General features: G+C 46.4%; 1 protein-coding gene across 3 annotated transcripts in view; it reads left to right on the plus strand.

The window, feature by feature from the left end:
* Positions 1–640: 640 nt before the first annotated feature.
* The window catches only part of MYO5A (myosin VA), a 98,674-nt gene continuing 80,394 nt past the window's right edge, over positions 641–18,920 (plus strand). For 2 of the 3 annotated variants that reach the window (XM_064388425.1, XM_064388426.1), the window contains exon 1: positions 642–819. In XM_064388425.1, the coding sequence (XP_064244495.1) occupies positions 793–819 (27 nt within the window). In that variant the 5' untranslated portion in view covers positions 642–792. Of the gene's footprint in view, positions 820–18,920 lie in introns of all 3 variants that reach the window. The other variant, XM_064388427.1, reaches the window with a different exon arrangement.

Raw genomic sequence — 18,920 nt, forward strand, 5'->3', positions numbered from 1 at the left:
AAAGGTGGAAAACGAAAACAGAGAAAGCGAGAATAACTTCTGTTCTGCTGTCAAAAGAACCCTTGACATAACCTAAGCTGTACAAAACAGTCATTAACAAATCATGAAGGAGTTGGGTGTCGTCTTGAGACCTTGCTGGAACATGGACAACGCTTTTCATTCCCATTTGACGTGGACGTTAAACTTCTCAAAGATGTGTACCTCCATGTCTTGGTGAGAGGTTTGGGCCCATTTCCCTTCAGTGCCTTCAGTAACGGCTGGAATGACAAATGCAATCAAGCTGAGCGAGGCTGTAAACAATTTGAAGGATGGGGTTAGAATCGGTGCCCGTGAAAGGGAGGGGACGGACAGTTCCCTGCGCCTGGTGATGCCCGCGGTGCGGAGCCTCGAGCCGGGCACGGGCTGGGGACCAGCCAAAATTATCAACATCCCTGATGACATAACGAGTCATTTGTTCAGCGTAGGAGAGAAAGAATAAAATAAATCAAAACAAAAATAAAAAGGATGCTAAGGGAGAGCAGGGATGCCGGTTCTGGCACAAAGCGGGGGGCGCAGCCCCGGGGCTCCGGGAGCGGCAGGGTGCCCGGCCCCGCCGGTGGGAGGCATCGCGCCGCCCGCCCGCGTCCCGCCCGCCGCCGCCGCCGCTCCCACAATGCACAGAGCCCGCCAGGTAGCAGCAACATGGCGCGGGCCGCCGCCTGAGCATCCTCCTCCTCCTCCTCCTCCTCCCGCCCGCCTCCGCCTCCCGCCGCCGGGCTGCCGCAGAGGGGCCGCCCGCCCGCGCCCTGCGCCATGGCAGCCTCCGAGCTCTACACGAAGGTAGGGCGGCGGCGGGGCCGGGGCCGCGGGGGCGCTGGGGCCGCGGGGCGGGCGCGCCGGGGGCAGCGCGGCCGGCGGAGCGGCGAGGGCACGGGCACGGCACGGGCGGGGGGCCGGCGCTGCCATTCCCGGCCCCGGCCCCGGCCCCAGCGGGAGCCAGCGCCGCTGCCCGCGGCGGGCCCGCATCCCGGTGAGGGCCGGCCCCGCATCCCAGTGAGTGCCGGCCCTGAGCCCGGTGAGTGCCGGCCCGCATCCCGGTGAGTGCCGGCCCCGCATCCCGGTGAGGGCCGGCCCCGCATCCCCGTGAGTGCCGGCCCGCATCCCAGTGAGTGCCGGCCCGCATCCCGGTGAGTGCCGGCCCCGCATCCCCGTGAGGGCCAGCCCGCATCCCGGTGAGGGCCGGCCCGCATCCCCGTGAGTGCCGGCCCTCATCCCGGTGAGTGCCGGCCCCGCATCCCGGTGAGGGCCGGCCCTGAGCCCGGTGAGGGCCGGCCCCGCATCCCAGTGGGTGTCGGCCCCCCATCCCGGTGGGTGCCGGCCCCGCATCCCGGTGAGTGCCGGCCCCGCATCCCGGTGAGTGCCGGCCCCGCATCCCGGTGAGGGCCGGCCCTGAGCCCGGTGAGGGCCGGCCCCGCATCCCAGTGGGTGTCGGCCCCCCATCCCGGTGGGTGCCGGCCCTCATCCCGGTGGGTGCCGGCCCTGAGCCCGGTGAGGGCCGGCCCTGAGCCCGGTGAGTGCCGGCCCCGCATCCCAGTGGGTGCCGGCCCTCATCCCGGTGGGTGCCGGCCCTGAGCCCGGTGAGGGCCGGCCCTGAGCCCGGTGAGTGCCGGCCCCGCATCCCGGTGGGTGCCGGCCCGCATCCCGGTGAGTGCCGGCCCCCATCCCGGAGGGCTCGGTGCCCCGGCCCGCGGGAGCCGCCCGGCCCCGCGCTCCGGCCCGGCGGGGATGCGCCTGGGGCGGGAGCAGCGCGGTGGGCGGCTCGGCTGTCGCCTTCGGGAGCGCCGTCCCGCTCCTTGAGGGAAAACGGCTTGTACGGCATGAGCGCTTTGATATTCAGCTGCGCTTTTTGGTGACACTGCACCTTTGGATTATGTTCTTCTGGCAGTCGTTCAGAAGCCCTGCAGTCAGCAGTGATGCGCAGCGTGACTCTCATATGCTCTTTAATCAGACATTTTTCTAATCTTTTTAGTGTTGTGCGTTCGTATCTCATCAGCTTCTGCCTGGAAACAGTTACTGTCCTGTGCATCTTGATGGCAAATTGAGATGTGGAAATGGTTGTTTTCACCCCTAGCAATTCATTGTTTTCATTGCTGTGCCTTGAGCTAGTGCATAAATCTGAAAAAAAATGACAGACAACAGGTCTGTAAGGGCAGAAGGGATGACAGAGGTCACTGGAATTGAGCAGGGCAGTACAGCATGACAAACTCCAAACAGTACTTCCAAAAGGCTTGCACAGTCAGAGTGTTGGTAGCAAGGCCATGCCATCCAGATCCTTGAGCCACTTAGTGAAATACTCCAGAATTATCCCCAGTCTAGCACTCTGCAGGGAAGGAAAGGAAACAGACCTTTTGTTTTGACATGGATAAGTCACCTTATTTGTAGAGTCCTCCCACTCAGGAGTGGTGGGACAGCACAGTGACTGCATCAGGACAAGCCAATCCGGACAGTCCTTCTACAGGGACTGCTTGCCTGGGTCTGAGAGTGCATTTGGGTGGGAGAGATTGAATGTGAGAGGTGAGGTGCATGCCTGTGCCCCCAAAAGAATACTAAGTTCATTAATGGTATGGCAGACCTTGGTGTTTTGAGTCTCATACAAGAATACCTCTTTGAACTATCCCAAAGGGATGAAATTCACCATTCTGGTCAAGAGAGCCATGGTACTGCAGAATTGTTTCCAGGCACCCAACAGACCTGCTCTGTGTAAGGAGTTATTTTAGAAATGTGGTTTTGATTTCTCCCTCTCTGTTGATGTTCTTCTTATGGAATTAAAATGTCTTATATAGTGTGGATCAGACTACTTGCTTGTTCTTTTTTTTCTTTTTCTTTTTTTAATTTTCAACTTTGTCTGACCTTGAATTCTCTTCACTGAGTGGTTGAATCCTTTGGTCAGAAGCTGCTCCAAAAATGTGGGTGTGCTGGTGTCTGGAACTGTGTTACAGTGGAAAGCTCAAGGTCCCTTATAATTCCTGAGAAGGGCCTGGCTCAGAGTTGGGCAGGCCAGGGTAGGAAACCTGCTGGGTGCTCAAGAGAGACTCTGCTGGCTTCCCTCTCTGCTGGCTCTTTCCTCAAGGAAAGGCAGCATGCTGCTTGAATGGCATTCAGTATCTCATCCTTGATTAGGTAACATAAATAATGGATTTAAGGTCAAAGCGTGCTGAGGTGAAAAGAGCAAACACAAAGTCAGACAAGTGCAGGGATGATCCTGCAGCAGGGACTCGCTGGGTGATGGGATTGTGTCTGTGCTTCACTCACACCACAGAGTGTTCTTGTCCTCTTTAGAGACATACATAGGCACAGAAAGAGGGAGTTTCACATCTTTCTTAACTGGTAAGCAGAGATTGTCATTCAGGGCAGCTGCTTAAAGTACCAGAGCTTCCAGTGCAGTATCAGCTCTTATCATATGGTGTTGGCATAGATATTTTGGTGGCAGGCAGGGTCAGGGATGAATTTTCAGCTCCTCGTTGCTGCTGTGTGCCCTGGAGCAAGGGCAGCTCTCTTACCCTCTCCCAGTGGATGCCCCCAGCCCAAGCTGCCTGTGTTTTTCAGGTGGCTGTGTTGGTGTAACTTGCAACAATGGTTGGTGAAGTTATGTTAATGACTGGATGAGCAGTGTTGCAAAGAAGTTGTCAGCATTTCTTCGGATGTTCAGATGTTCTTCAGATGTTTCTGTCCTGCAGAATGGAGTTATTTCCAGCTGGGGGTGGTGGAAGTGGGGCTCTCTGCTGTATGCTCCAGTGTGTCCAGTTTGCCAGTATGTTATCCTTCAGACTTGGGTTCTTTGCCTACCAACATAAAGCTAGCACCCACTATCCCAACCCCCTATTGAAACAGCTGAAAGGAACTCTTATTTTTCCAAGCTTTTTTTTTTTTTGTTAGAAACCAGCGATGCAGATTTTTTGAGGAAGTCATGCCACTCCTGTGAAAGCCCTACTGCTTTGATTCATGCAGATGTGTTTCTAAATTTGGTGGCTATATAGCCAGCCTTGGAGTTGGACATGGTTGTAGTTAATCTAGAAATTTGGATTTAAGTTAAAGGACTGGCTCAAGTGCACCCTCAGACTATTTGTGAACAGTGAGCCCAAACCATGAGGATTTATATTCCTGTGCCCAGTGACTCTGCAAATTCAGACTGCTTGAGGGCATTAGCTTTAGTTTTGGGGTGAAGCAGCTTAAATCAGTTCCACATCTCAGGCATTCTTACTAAAAACGTTATGCTTTTGAGCCTTGTCCTGCTGGATATATACCTCTGGCAGGTCGGTGCTCTTGCTGTAAGTTCCTTTCTGGAAGTTTTGGTTCTTTGACTGTGCAAACAGACTTAGGAGAACCTTGGTGTGGTTCCTGGATCCTTGTAGCCCCACTGAGCGATGCCTGGATGTCACTGATCCATTTCAGTAACTGTTGACCAACACCAGCTATATACCTACGTCTGCTGACCCATAAAAATTGGTAGGGACAATCTAGGCCATGTACTGGCTTCTGTTAAGTGTAATTTGATTTCTGTGGAAATTAAGAACAAGGGAGATGCTCTGCCTAGAATTGGAACTCATCTGACTGCTCTGCTGAAACTGCTGTGTTTTGTTTCAAGTCACCTTTGTGAGTTTCAGGGGTGTGAAACCAAGCCCCAGCACATGCTCTTCACGCCTGTACACAAAAATCAACAAAACAGATCAGACACTGTGTTTGTGCTGCCTCTTTTAAAATCAGAGTGAAGAGGTGACTTTTTTTTCTGTTTCCATCTATTTTCCCTCTGGTTTGAGTTGTTTCTCTTTCATGCTGTGTTTTCCTAGAGTGTGCTGCTTTGCCCTCTCAGGATTTCTGTTTCCCTTTTGTATGGCAGTGTACAGTGCACTGATTTATTTACTTATCCATTCAGTCAGAGATTCGTTTATTTTCGTTCTTGCTGCTACCAATGTGCTCCTCCCTTTCCATTATCCTTGGGATGAGGGGGAGCTGGCTCCAGCTAGCTTGGTCCTAACACAGGGCCTAATCCAATTTCAGTTTTAGTGAGTGAAATGTTCCTTTGAACACAGTAAACAGTTTTCACTGGAGAGCATGGCCTGGGCAAGCTGATCTCAGTAGCTGACACTGAAATGGTTCAGTTTGAGGGTTTATGAGCAATAAATGGAGTTAGGGAAGTGTCAGAGGAAACTGCAGAGAACAAAAGCTGCTTGTGCTGTCCCCAGCGTTGCAAGTGGCCCTTTCTTGGTTTCCCGTGGCTGTGTGCAGCAGCTGCTCTGGGGGTGAAGCCAGGGGTGTTACAGTGCTTGGTCTTCTCCTTTGGCTGGGCTGGGTGCTTGCAGGCAAAAATGGCAAAGAGCAGATTCTGACCAAGTAATGGCTCTGCCTGGGTATGTTAGTGCTGCATGGGGAGGGAAATCCAGAAAAAAAAACAACGTGAGAGGGAAAATGGAACTATTTCAAAATTTCTGTGCGTGTTAGTGGGCTTTTCTTGGGGTTTAAAAAAAGCTGCTTTAATTATATAGTCCTGTATATTGCTGTGCAGGCTTGTTTTAAGGTAGATTCTTTCACCCAGTGTTCAAGAGGCCAATCCATGCACAGAGTTGAGATATTTGACTTTAAATAAGTCAAATACAGTTACAGTTCTGCACAGAAAGGGGTGCTGGGTGGCAAATCCACAAAGCCAGCACCAGGACTGCCAAAACTTCTCACTAGTTATACAGTTTAGCAAACAAAGGCATTAATGTTCACTGGATACAAGTTACCTAGTTCCCTTATTAATTAGTATTCTGTCTTCTATTGGTTAATGATTCTCTTGGTTCTCATGCTAAGTCTTGCATGCTCAGTCTGTCTCTTCTTTTGGGTTGGTGATTTCTTGGGTTGGTGGCTGTGTGCCTGTGGTCAGGATCTGCCCCTGCTGGAGTTGCCTTTTACCCACCCAGGACTGATTCAGCACAGTTACTTGAGTTGGCTTTATTAGTTTCTTCCTTGTCTGGGGGTTCTGTCACACGTCCTTGTGGTCCCTAAATCCTGCATTCTGTGTGTCCCCTGTTGGTGGAGATCCTTTTCCCAAGCTTTGTTAACCTCCCAGCAGGCCTGAGATCTCTGAAGCAGGTCAAGCCCCAAACCTTTCCAAGGCAATTCTACCAGCAAATACTTTGTCTTTCAAACACCTGGACATCACTTAGAGCTTGTTAGCTGCTATCTCTTTCACAGGTTAAATCTCCTTTCCCGTTGATTAGGCTTGAAAGATCAATCAGAGAACAGCCTTAGGAAGATTTCTACAATGTTCCACAGTTCGCAGCCAAACTGCTGTGTGTGACCTGTGTCCTGCAGGCCCTGGGCAGTAGCCCCGTGTCAGAGGGTGACAGCTGAGTGCTGGCAGGGTGCTGTGCCCAGCGGGCAGGGGTGGCAGTCCTGCAGGCACGGCTGGGGCTCCTGCCCTGCTCCAGGTGCACAGTTCAGAGCAGAGGCTCTTGCAGAACCAAGCCTGAGCTGTCGAGGAATTGCACCCCTGTGGCAGGGAGCCTTCACAGATACTTTATAACTGTGCTCTAAAACCCTGCACAGCCGCAGAAAGGGGAATATTTCAGCTCCTGCTCTGCCTGGGACCTGCTGTGTCTCTGGGATAAACAAATGGCAGCTCTGCCAGTGACAAGTCACAGTGCTGTGCACCCATTTTATTCCTATTGCCCTTAATCTAAAGGTGCTGAGGATATGATTACCCAGCAGTCCAACAACACTTGGTTCAACCTAGCCTTGCCATTTTATTATGTTTTTGTAAGAAACCTGTTCTCTGTAGTCACGTGTCAGGTGAAGAAACTGAGAAAGCTCTTGGCTTTCCAGCAGCACTTTGTGACATGTCAGCAGTCTGTTGGAAAAACAAAATGTGAGCCTTGGGAAGCAAGGCAGGCCATGGTTTGAGCTGGAGCCCCCTCTGCACCAGGGCTGGATGCTGAGCTTGTCTGGAGGAGGAAATGATGCCAAACTGGTGGGGTCAGAGACACCAAGCTGCTGGTGAAAGCTTCTGAGAGCCCACAAAGAGCATCTGGGAGGGTCCATCCTGTAGTCCTGGTGGAACACTGAAAGTGTACCATTGTTTGGAGCTACTTTTGGGCAGGGGTCATAATAGCTTTATATTTTAAAATGCTCTTCTTTTTTCCTTTTTTTTTCCCCCTGTAGACCTAATCTTGAAAGTTGTGTAAGTTCTTTGTAACATGTAAAGAACTGTGAAGGTCCCATTTATAATAATTGGTCATATTTCTTCAATTATTTGAGTGTCATGTTAAAACATTTACCTGATAATATCAGTGGATTATGTGGGATCCCCCCCAAATTGTCACCAGCAATGCTTGCAGAATAATGATGTCTGTTCATGGAGCTGCCGCTGTTATTTGCAGTTTGTTTCTGCTGCAGGGACTTCATAGTATGTATCAGATGGGTTAAGTAATGGATTACTCTTATTTTTTACATAAATAAATGATCAGATAAAGTGATGCCAAACTCCTGCTGTGTCAGAACTTGTGTGTAATGGCCACCATGATTATCTTTGGTTGAGCCAGAGAGCTCCAGGTTGAGTTGTAAGGGTTATAGAGATGTACCCAGCTCTTAGGGTTTGCTTGTGGGGAGTTTAATTTGCTCCATGTATTCTAATAACAAAGTAGTTTGTCTTTATGAGACTCACTGCCTAATCTGTATTGAACTAAAGAAAGCATTTTGGTTACTGAAATGTGCTCGTTGAGCCAGCTGAATTGGAGGAAGTCACACAAATGTCCAGTATCACATGGCCGCGCTGTTTCTGGGCAGCCTATTTTTAGTAGGATTTTTAAAAGCAAGAAGTGGCAGTGAGGTTAAGCAGTGGTGGTTTGAGCTGTGAGGGAAGGCAGTGTGCAGCTGGCTGCCTGCTCTGGGCTGTGCCTGGCTCAGCCTCTGCAGCAGACCTGGAGGATCTGGGGGACACTCAGGATGACAGAATGGGCCAGGCTGGAAGGGACCTCCGTGGGCCACCCTCCCTGCTGGAGCAGGGCCAGCCCAGAGCAGAGGGCACCAGACTGTGTCCCAGAGGTTCTGAATAGCTGAAGTGAGGGAAACTCCACACCCTCTCTGGGCAGCCTGTTCCAGTCACTGCCCAGTAAAGAAGTTCTTCCTCATATTATATTGGAACTTCTGAGCATCAGTTCCTTCCTGCTGGCTCTTGTCATACTGCTCAGCACCACTGAGAAGAGCCTGGTCCACTCTTGGCTCCTCTCCTTTAGATATTTATACACATTAATGTATAATTACTTATTATATTCATTCAGTAATTTATACACATTCATTGAATTTGGATTTCACTCTTTGACAGCACCAAGTATACACAAAGGAAGTATTGAATTACTGAAGTTTTGCTTGTGTTGCTGGGGTCTTTGACAGCTGCATATGTGTATCTGAGCCCATGTACAGGTGTTGCTGGTGTGAAAGGCATCTTGGCTAGAGGGGAGATGATGGACCCAGTTTTGTTCTGTGCTGTCCAGCAGCAAGAGCTCCTCTGATGAAAGTGAGTCAGGGGTTTGTTTTGTGCCTCACCTTCCCTTGCTGTGTGTGTGAAGTTAGGGAAGAGCAGAGTCTGAGCTGCTGTGCCTGGCTGGGTTTTCTTTCTCATGCTGGAAGGTGCAGAGGTTATGTGTGATCCAATGCTGTGCTCAGTGTAGTGGAGCAGTGTTTACAACTGTGTGTGTGGAGCTTGACTCTGGCAGTGAGGATCTCAACAGCTGGGCCCAGGGCCAAGGAACAGCGTTTGGGCAAGGCTGTTGTGCCTGATGCTTCATTAGAAGCTACTCAGTGAGCTGAAGCAGCAGAATGTACCTTCTGCTTGTCTTCTCTGCTGAAATAGCAAGGAAGAGCTTCCTATCTGTGCTTAACAAAAGGTGGTTGTTGTTGCAGGAAGATGTGGTGTTATGGTCAGAAATAAACCCATGGTTCTTGGAAATTTGCATCATGTCTGTGACATTGACCTTTTTCATGAAACTGTGTCTTTCTGCCTATTTCCATGGACCATAACCCCTTCAAGGTATGCTAGAATAGGGATGCTGTTTCTAAGAGTTTGGCTGGCTCAAATTGGTATCAAACTTTTAAGTAAGTGGGAATGCACTAGGTGTGAAATTAAACCTGTTATCTAAAAGTCATTGGAGACAGAGCAAAATCAAAGTGTTATGAATTCACTGGCTCTTTGTACAGTACTTTCCCTTTTGCTGGCTTTACTTTGGAGCTGGAGTTGTGTGATTGGCTTCTAAGGCCTTGTTTGCCAACACTAGTGGCAAGGCTTTTGGTGACTCCTGGCACAGAGCAGTGCTACACCCTTTGCCTAGGACTGCATCATTTCCTCCTTGTCCTCAGTGTTCTTGGCTTTGCTTAACCCTGAGTTTGCTTAAGGCTGATACTGCAAAGATTTCTCTTTATCCTCTGTGAGTAATCACACATTGCTTAATTTTATGCTTTGAAATTGAGCACATAAATCTGAAAGACCAAGCCCTTTATTCTTTATTTCTTCTTGTGGCAGGGAAATAACTTTGCTGTCCTACAGCTGTTAGGAATGATGTGTGCAGGAAAATAAACTAAAACATCCTGGGAATGTCTCTTGTCCAGTTCTCTGAGGAAAGCTCAGTGTATGCAGTGTTGCAATGAATTAGGACCTGTCTATTTGAAGCCCAGGTTTAATGTTTAATAGCCAGAGTGTTTTTTCAGCAGAAACTTCCACATTCAGGACCCTGCCATCTTATGGTGCCACTCATCTTTTAGCACAGTCTGTGCTTGCAGTTTGCTCCAGGCAGCAGCCAAATGTGAAATGTGTGAGATGGTTAAGCTGGACTGCCCAGCACTGCACAAGCATGGAAACCAGAGAGTTATCAAGCTGATGATCTTGGTGATTTGGGGACCTTCCTGGGCATCCAGGTCATAATCTGGGCCTTTTCTGTCACAGTACAGCTGCTTTGCTTGCTGCTTGCAGTATTTAGTTGTTTGTTTCTTTGTGTCTGTATACAAATGAAATATAAAGAAGAAGTCAATGCTGTTAAAACCGTTTGTGTGGGTTCTGTGTGTTGGTTTTTTTTTGGGGGGGGGGTTGTTTGGTGGGTTTTTTGTGGGTTTTTTTTGGTTTTTTGTTTGTGTGTTTCTTTGTTTGGGTTTTTTGTTTTCTTTTGGTTTTGTTTTGTTTTGAAAGAGGCTAAGTAGTTAGTGTGGTTACATTAGAGAGTGCCTTCCTTGCTGAATTGTGGATATTAAGGAGCTGGAAGGTAAGCACAGGAAGCATTAGGCACTGCTAATGAAGTTTAAAGACTTCAGCTGAATGTCTGTGGATTGCAGATAATGACCCAACTTTTAATGTGAGCATCTGCAAATTTTAATGTAAATTTTGAAGGAGGTGCAAATGGATTACTTAGAGAAGCAGAGATCTTGTGTTTTACACTTTCTGTGCTCCTTAGTGGCGTGGATTTAATTTCTTTGGCCTGTTTGTTAGGAGCAACAGCAAGATCTTTCCCTGAATAATAATTCTATGGAGGGACTCAAGGCTGGGGTAAAGCTTCTTAGAATGTTGAGGGAAAAGAAAGTACAAACATAATACCAAAAAACAAGTATGAATGAGAAGTCACTGTGATCATGAATGGTTTGAGGGAGCATTGTAAAGACTAAACTGGAGCAGAGTCAGTCAGAATGCAGAATGCAGCTGTGTTTTTGGTCTGTCAGCTTCATGCTGTTTGGTGAAAGTTGTGGTGCTTTCTAAGCATCTTGAAAGCTGTTGCATTTCCCTCACTGCTCATCAAGCCTCCATTTTTCCTTTAACCCTGCTTCAGGTGTGGCTGTAGGTGGGTAAGGCTGTCAGGGTGATGGAGGTTGCCCCTGGCAATTAGCAGATGGGGCTGGTGGAGTTTATTTACCTCCCAGGAGGCAGTGGGGAGGGTTGAGAGCTGACTCTTCCACACTGTGGCCTGATGAGAGCCCTGGTTTGAAGATCAAATGTAAAGGCTGAAGCAGCATTGCTTTGAAGAGCTCTCATTCTGTGTTTGTAGCAGGGTAAGTATGCCATGTGATTTGTCATGTTGTTTTCCAAGGCTGCTGCATGGGTAGATGTAAACTGCATGTTTCTAGTTTGGCAGTCCTAAATAAGGAAAAACAGGGTCTTGTCATTTGAATGATGTACATACCCATGGCCATGAGGAATCATAAACTCTTGCTCCAATTACCAGTGGTGTCCTTGAGTTCTTCCATTTGATTATCACAAGATGAGAGAGTTTTGCAACTGCTTTGTGGTCTACAGGAGGACACTCTTGAGCTTTGTAGAGCTGGAGAAATAACCTAAAAATACTATGAGGCAGTCTAACAATGAGGGAATTCATTGCCCCGACATGGCTTGTCACACGTTACTCTCTGCAGACTCCATGGGTTATTCATAAGTATCTTTAAAGCAGATGACCTCAGTTGTTTTGCTGAGGAAGCCAGAGAGAGATTCCCAAGTTGCCTTTTGAGTTAGTGCACACCAGCACAAGAGAGATGGAAATATGTTCCGTGGAGATTGAGCCTGTTTTGCCTGGAAAGGAAACACCAGCTGCCTCTGAAAGTGCTGAAGATTTCTGTTACAGGAGATACGGCATGGAAATAGAAGTTTTAGACTATATGTATGTTAAAGTAAGTAGAATATGTTCAATTCTTTCCTTGGTTTTAACACATGCAGGTCTGTATAGCTAAGCATGTAAGTGCTTACTAGTACCATAGTATTACAGTGTGAGAGTTTATTAATAAGGATTTATGTTGAATTTGGACTTATGATCTTGGAGATACATACGTGACTATTTCAAATATGCCAGACATTAAATTCATTGTTTAGGAGATGGTCTCACTTAGAAAAAATCTTGCAAGAGGAGAAGCAATTGCAGAAGCTGTTAGAATTTCATGTCTGAGTGCATTTCTTCCCTGTGGCAGTCTCACATACCAGAAATCTAAAGCTGATTTGAACTTTTTGCAAACAATCCATGAGAGAACACTTGTAGAGGAAAGCAGTGGAATAGTTTCTCTAAGGCTAAATGTGGTATGCTTGAAAGTTTGCTTCAGCTGCTGTGACAGGGTGCACTTTGTCCCTCTCTGCAGCCCAGAGAGCTTCCCCTGGCCTCTCCTGCTGGGGCAGGATGGCTCGGGGTGCTCCTGCTGCCCGAGGGGCTGCTGAGGGCAGGGCTGGCAGTGCAGGGGAAGGAATGGCTGCTGCTCTTGCTGGGGGGTTCTGGAGAGCAGCTCTGTGGCCACTAAGCCCAGTTCTGCTTTCACAGCTTCCCCCAGTTGTTGTGGAGGAAGGGCAGCTCTTGGGGAGGTTTGGCTCTGCTCGCTGGTTTTGAGTTTGAGCTTGCCAGGTCATTCATATCAGGCCACTCTGGCTTCCTTGTGTGGGGACTGGCTGTAAATTACTGTTAATTTCCCATGAAAAACTGGTGGAACTAAATATGGCTTCATTAGATGTGCTTCACTGGTGTCAGTTTGCTGCTGTAGTGAGCAGAAAGGTGTCTGGGTGACAGCCACACTCTGGGTTACCTGAGTAAAACAGAGCTTTTACTGATTTAGCGTGAGTTATTCAAGGAGAACTAGTTTGAATGGTGCAACTGCATCTCAGCTGGGGCTTCTGTGTTGGCTGAACAAAAAATACTCAGTTAATCTTGGCTTTTTAAAACCTCTGTTTGGTGTTTTACTTTAAATATGGCTTTTTGCAGGGCTAGGATTAAATAAAAGCAAGATGGTGCTTTTGGACTTGAGCTCAGCTTTGCAGAAGGACACTCTCAGAAAAGTACAGCCTTATCTACTCTCAAATATATTTCCTTTAATTTTTAACTTCCAAATTAAACTTTCACAGTTAGGTCAGCAATGTCCATGCTCCAGATGTTTTACAGTTAGCAGCAAACGCAGCCTTATTTCACCTCTGTGAGCTAGGTGAGCAGTTATGGCCCCACTATTTCTTTCTCAGTAACTCCTTGTTCCCAGCTCCAGTGCTGTGGCACACTGCAGTGCATCTGTCTGATCCACACAGCCCTTTCTTTGCCATGCTGCATCAGCAGGTGCTGGGTACACCAGTACTGATGCCATGGCAGGCTGCAGATGGCTCTGTGCTGGGGCAGGGGCGCTGGGAGGGAGGGGAGGCTTCCTCCTGCAGGGTGTGAAGAGCCCCCAGCTGCAGCCAGCCCCTTCCACCCAGGGCAGCCCTGGGGGGTTGAGTGACTCAGGAGTTCTGCCTCCTGTCCCTGAGGTTTTCAGAAACTTTGGGGAAAATAGTTGTAGAAAGCTTCTGGAAGGTCTTAAATCCATCTGAGGACTTGACAAAGTGACATCAGCATTTCATTGTGTGACATCAGCATGAAAAATATGGAAGGAATGTGAGGGTCTGGACTGAATGTGGAAGTTATGTCTGTTTCTGCATTTATGCTGTCAAGTCTTTATTACGGCTTGCACCATCTTGATGTTGAAACAAAATCCTGCAGCCACTTGTTTTATTTGCCCTTACAATGTTTGTGTTATTGAATCTCAAGTGTAGACACCCATGCAGTTAATTGTGCTGAATATCTTTTTGTGCTCTTAGGTGTAGGCTATTTTAAATTTCTTTAATTGGAGCAGCATTCACTGTAAGCACAGAAACATGAAATCATGCATCCTTTTCCTAGTGAGGTTTCTTCAGTGCAGCAAGTCTCATTAGCTGAAAATTCGGGGTAGCTGCAGTTGTTTCATTTGCCCTTAAATTTCTTGTGGCCACTGCTGTACAATTCATGTAACATGTTTTTCAGGTTGGAGGAATTGTGAGTTTTAAGGCAGACTTATAATTAACTTATTTTTGAAATCACTAGCATATAATTTCTTGTTGGCCTTCATTCTGGTGGTATGGATCGAAATGCAATACAGCATTTGCTTCTCTGTGTGGGTATGACCCCAAATGAAATTTTACATGAGTCAGAATATTTTCCTGTCTCTCAGCCTGAGGTAGGCGTCACACTTCTGCTCGGTGTTTTTGCAGCTCTTATTGTGGTTATTCAGCTGTTTTGTGTCTTAGGCAGTGTCCAGAACATTGGTGGGTTTGATCTCACTGTTTCTGCCATCTTTTCTGGAGATTCTTCAGAGCTGCATTCATTCCTTTGACATCTCTAGAAATCAAAACTCTTTCAAACACAAAGTTTTCTTCAGATTTTTTTCTCATTGTGATTCCAGGAGTTTCCTTGTGCATGGTGGAGGATGCAGTGCCTTACCTGCTACCTGTGAGCCAGGTGTGCAGACCAATACCACTGCTGTGCAAACTCAGTGTGACATCCTAGGGGGTAGCTCAGAGCCTGGGTCACTGCTGTCCCCTGGGTTCTGTTTGGGAGCTCTGCTTGTGGCTGGTCAGGGAATTCCATGAGACAGAGTAACACAGGGCTTTTGATCTTCCTGTGAGGTCAGCTAACTCTGTGGGATTGTTGTTCAGATAAAACATTAATACTCATTGTCACTTATGTTTCCCCTACTGTACATCATGATAAAAATTTATTTTAAAATAATTCAGGCTCTAAATATAAGGCCTTAAACTCTACAAGAGGTTTGTAAATGCTCCATGCCCAAAGAGTGCTACTGCCTTTAAGAAAACTATAATTTCTGCTTGGATTTTTTTTTTTCCAAATTAATGATTCCATTTCCCTCTGGCCCTAAGAAGAATGAAGATGAGTCGGTCAGAGGTTTTGCAGCAGCCCACTTGTCATGGGGATGCTTTACTTTCCAGTCCTCCCTGGTTCCTTGGCATTCTTGTGAGAGAAAAGTCCTGTCTGACTTTTCAGAGTGCAGGCAGCAGCAGCACCCTGGTAACAGGAGTGTCCTTGGGACTGCCCGTGCTTCACAGCATGGGTGGCACAAATTTTACTGGTTCCAGCAGTGGAAGAAACAGGACTTCCTCCTGCGTGGGTGATCTTGATCTTTTTGTAGGAGATCCAGACTGGTCAAGTCAAGACTTGTGTTTGCCTGTTACTCAGCTGGCTCTTGATCTGCTTGTGTAGAGCTTATAAAAACTAAACTGTGCTCTTTCAAGTATTTCTAGGCTCAGCATTATTATCTTTGGTGGTGGCACTGTGAACCAAGCATAGGGGAAAATATGAAGCTGAAAGGAAATTGTTCTAGCATCAAATTGTGTTTTCAAAGCAACCCAGCCAAGGAAATCCCAAGAAATCCTTTTGTAATAACTTTGCATTTTGCAAAGATCGGTTCAACATTGCTGCAGTGTGAACTTTGATGACTTTGTGCTCTGTTTTGTTGTTACCCCTTACTAGCAGAGAGACTTCTTTTTCCAGCCTAGCAATGCAGCCTGCTCTCTCCAGGTGGCCGTGTTCAGTCAGCAGCAAGTTCACACTGAATAATTTTGGTGAAATTTGGCTTTGACTTTCACCAGCTGTTGCTGTTCCACTGGCTCCTTCAGCTGCTGCTGCCAGAATTGGCGGTGTCTCTTCGATCCAGACATAAATGAGCTGCTTTATTCCTGCCCAGACCCGAGGTCCTTCTTGAAAGGAAGGGGGGGCAATGACTCTCATATTCCTTTTCATGGTTAACATGTGAAAGACTGTGGGTTTTGAGGCTGTCTGTAAATAAAAAAAGAGATGATCTCTGCTGGAGTGAAAATCATACCAGTTCACTCGTATGTGTAGGTCATGCTGAGAAACTTGGGACAGCTTTCTCTGAGTTGAAATTTCCTTTTTCAAGGATGTAGCTCATTTAATGAACGCTTTGAGCTCTGAGGCACAGAGCTGTTGAGCTGGGAAGATAGCTGTATCTCCTCCTCCTGTGTTCGTGATTGTGCAATGGAAGTAGGAAACGATTTGCCTGCTGCCGAGACTGCTGAGCCCTTGCATTGCTAATTCCGTGCTGTCAGCAGTGTCAATTAGTACCTCAAGAGGTTAATATCTCAGCAGAGAGGCTTTGTGAGTCATGTGGTCCCATTTGATAGATAATTGTTATAGTCTGCTGATTTCTCCATGTGATCTAAGATGAAATCACGAGGTATGACAGAATACTCTGATTTTCTATTATATTTTCTTGTTATGTAAAGTTGTAGTAATCCAGCCAACCTTCTGACCCACCAGTAAGATGTGAAAACTTCTGTGTTTGTTTTCTGCTGTGAACTCTTTCAAGTTGCTTTATAGATGTCTATAACCTATTGCCCAGCTTGTCCTTCCTTGAACAAAGCACAGCACTTCACACTTCCAGGGGATTTTTGAGATGCTGCTTTCTTTATGTTGGTCTGCTGAGGCTGGAAGAGAGTCTAGGCAGGAAACGGAGATCTGAAATAGTCCTGTCATTATGCATTTAATTATTTATTTTTCTTCTGAACTCCAGGGCATCTCCTTGGTATCCCTTCTATTTTCATTCTGACTTTGGAGCTGGCTGGGGTTAAGAGGTGCTGGAGGAGCTGGAGATGCCCTTTGTTGCAGGGTGGGAGGATGGATGTGCTGTGTTGTTGCTTAGGCTGAGACCCCTGGTGCGAGGACACGAGGCTTGACTCCATGTTGATCAGAAGGCTGATTTATTATGATATATATTATACTAAAACACTACATTATAACTATACTAAAAAGAACAGAGAGAAAGAGATCAGAAGGCTACAAAGACAAGAATAGAATAGGAATGAATAACAAAAATCCTGTGACTGCTCACAGCCTTGGCACAGGTGGCTGTGATTGGTCACTGATTGAAAACAATCCCCATGGACCAATGGAAGATTCACCTGTGGCACTCCACAGCAGCAGAGAGTTATTGTTTACATTTCTTTCCTGAGGCTCTCAGCTCCTCAGGACAGGAAAAATCCTAGCAGAGGCTTTTTCACTAAAAATCCTGGCAACACTGTGTGTCCTCCCCAGCTCGCCCATCCTGCACCTCCAGTGACACAGGAGATCAGCAGTGTTGAGCCACCACTGAAGGAGGATAGCAAAGCTCATTTATTTCAGCCAAATCAGTACCAAAATCAATACTGATTACTGATCAATTACTGAAACTAACAGCCAAGTCAGTACTGAAATATAAAGTGCAAGTGACACTAGTGGTAAACTCGGGCTGACATGAAAACTAGCAATATTTATCTAAAATTTTATTTCATGGCCTTTCCTGCAGTAAGTCACACTTGTATCTCCCCTGTCAGAAGTTTTATTTTGGTGGTTCAAAATTTGACTTGAACTACCACGAAGAGTAATGTATTTATAGATCATAATTAGGATGATTAAATTAAAATTCATTTGACTCTTGCTGTAATTTATATTGTCATGTCAGTGCTAGAATTTTAGACAGCCTAGTCATTTTTAAACTAGAATTTCCTTCCCTTTTTAGAAGGCTGATTTGTAAATCAGTAGCTCTAGAATTTGATCTTATTTTAGCCTTATTCTAATGTTGTTATAACCTTATTTTATATACTAGTAAATAAAGAGGGATGAATAGCAGATATCAGAGTAAGGTATTTCCCATGAGAGGCCCTTGGTCCTGTTTCCACCAGTGTTGGTGCTTTGTTTTCCTCTGTAGGGTTGGATCCCAGTAAAGGCTAGGCAGCAATGGAATTTTAGTATCAACTCATTATATAAAAGCATGAAAATATCATTTTGCAAAACATTCTGCTAAGTTAATGAGGTGAGAATGTTGAGAAATGATTCAGTACTTATAATTAGGAACATCTCTCTCTTTCCTCCCACCCATTCCTTTTACCAGGTGTTTTCTTTGGCAGGGATTTAAGGCTAGGCACTGGTTCTGGAGATGAAAAGCTACAGCCTGGCGCTCATAGGATGGCTTTAATATCTGTAGGGTTGTGTCATGAAGGTTCTGCTGTCTGTAGTGGCTCTGTTTCTATGGTGATCTGTTTTCTGCCTTCTCTTTCCTTCTCTAGATGGTATAAAATGCACAGTTTTAGCTGGATAAATTAAAGATGCCTATTCCATGCTGCCACAGATTGCAGAGTTAGGAACTGCTACACAGCGTTTGCTGCTTCAGGTTGTCAGCATTTGTCTTTCAGGCTGCTGCCTTCCTTAGGTCAGGAAACTTTTCTTTGTGTGGCCTAAGGGAATCCAGCCTGCTGATTCCTTCTGCTAGACAGCATTTAAATGCTTTCCTCTTGCACATTTACTTTGCTTTCTGTTAATTCCTCTGAAGGAATATCCTATCAGAAGTGCTGGGGGTGGGGAACTTCTGCTGCATCTTGGGGATAGAACCTGGTCAAAGTGTGGTATGCATTCAGCCTTCAGCTGTGTCTGATGCTGGAGCATCTTTTGTTAAACTGAAAAAAATTATCTGATTTCTGGCAGGGTTTTGTTTTTTAGCTTTTCGTTTTGGTGTTTGGTTTTGTTTTTTTTTTAATAAAAGAATTCTGAGGACAGGTGTATTGTGCTATGTTTGAATATATGGATCTTAGGAATTTTTGATTTTAGGATTTGAAATTACTATTATATGAAATAATGAGTTTATGATTTATGAAGTTTTACAAAATATCTTTTGTTTCAAACCAAGTGGAAAGGAAAGAAAACATTGTTCCTTAGGATGCTGCTTGGCTTTAATGTGGCACCTCTACTGTCAACTCCTGTTTAATTATTTTGGACTTATTATAGTTTCTGTGGGTTTGTGCTTGATTGCACATACACTTGTAAGCACAGACCTTCATTTCACCCAAGGTTCCTTGCTTTGTGAATTGGGGATCCAGAAGGGCTGAAACCAGCTTATCCAAGTGCCCAAACCCTGCCTTCTGCTGCTGCTCTTCTTTGTTATACCGTGCTCTGTGACTGGCAGGAGCACATTCTGAGTAATTGTTTTGGGCATCTTCTGTTTTTCAAATCATTTATCTCATGGGGAGTAGGGAAAAGATTATATAAATAATAAAGCAATGTAGCACTTCTGCACTCAAAACACTAGCAAATACATATGAAACTAAC

This window comes from Passer domesticus, chromosome 14, assembly GCF_036417665.1.
Source record: "Passer domesticus isolate bPasDom1 chromosome 14, bPasDom1.hap1, whole genome shotgun sequence".
Taxonomy (NCBI): Eukaryota; Metazoa; Chordata; class Aves; order Passeriformes; family Passeridae; genus Passer; species Passer domesticus.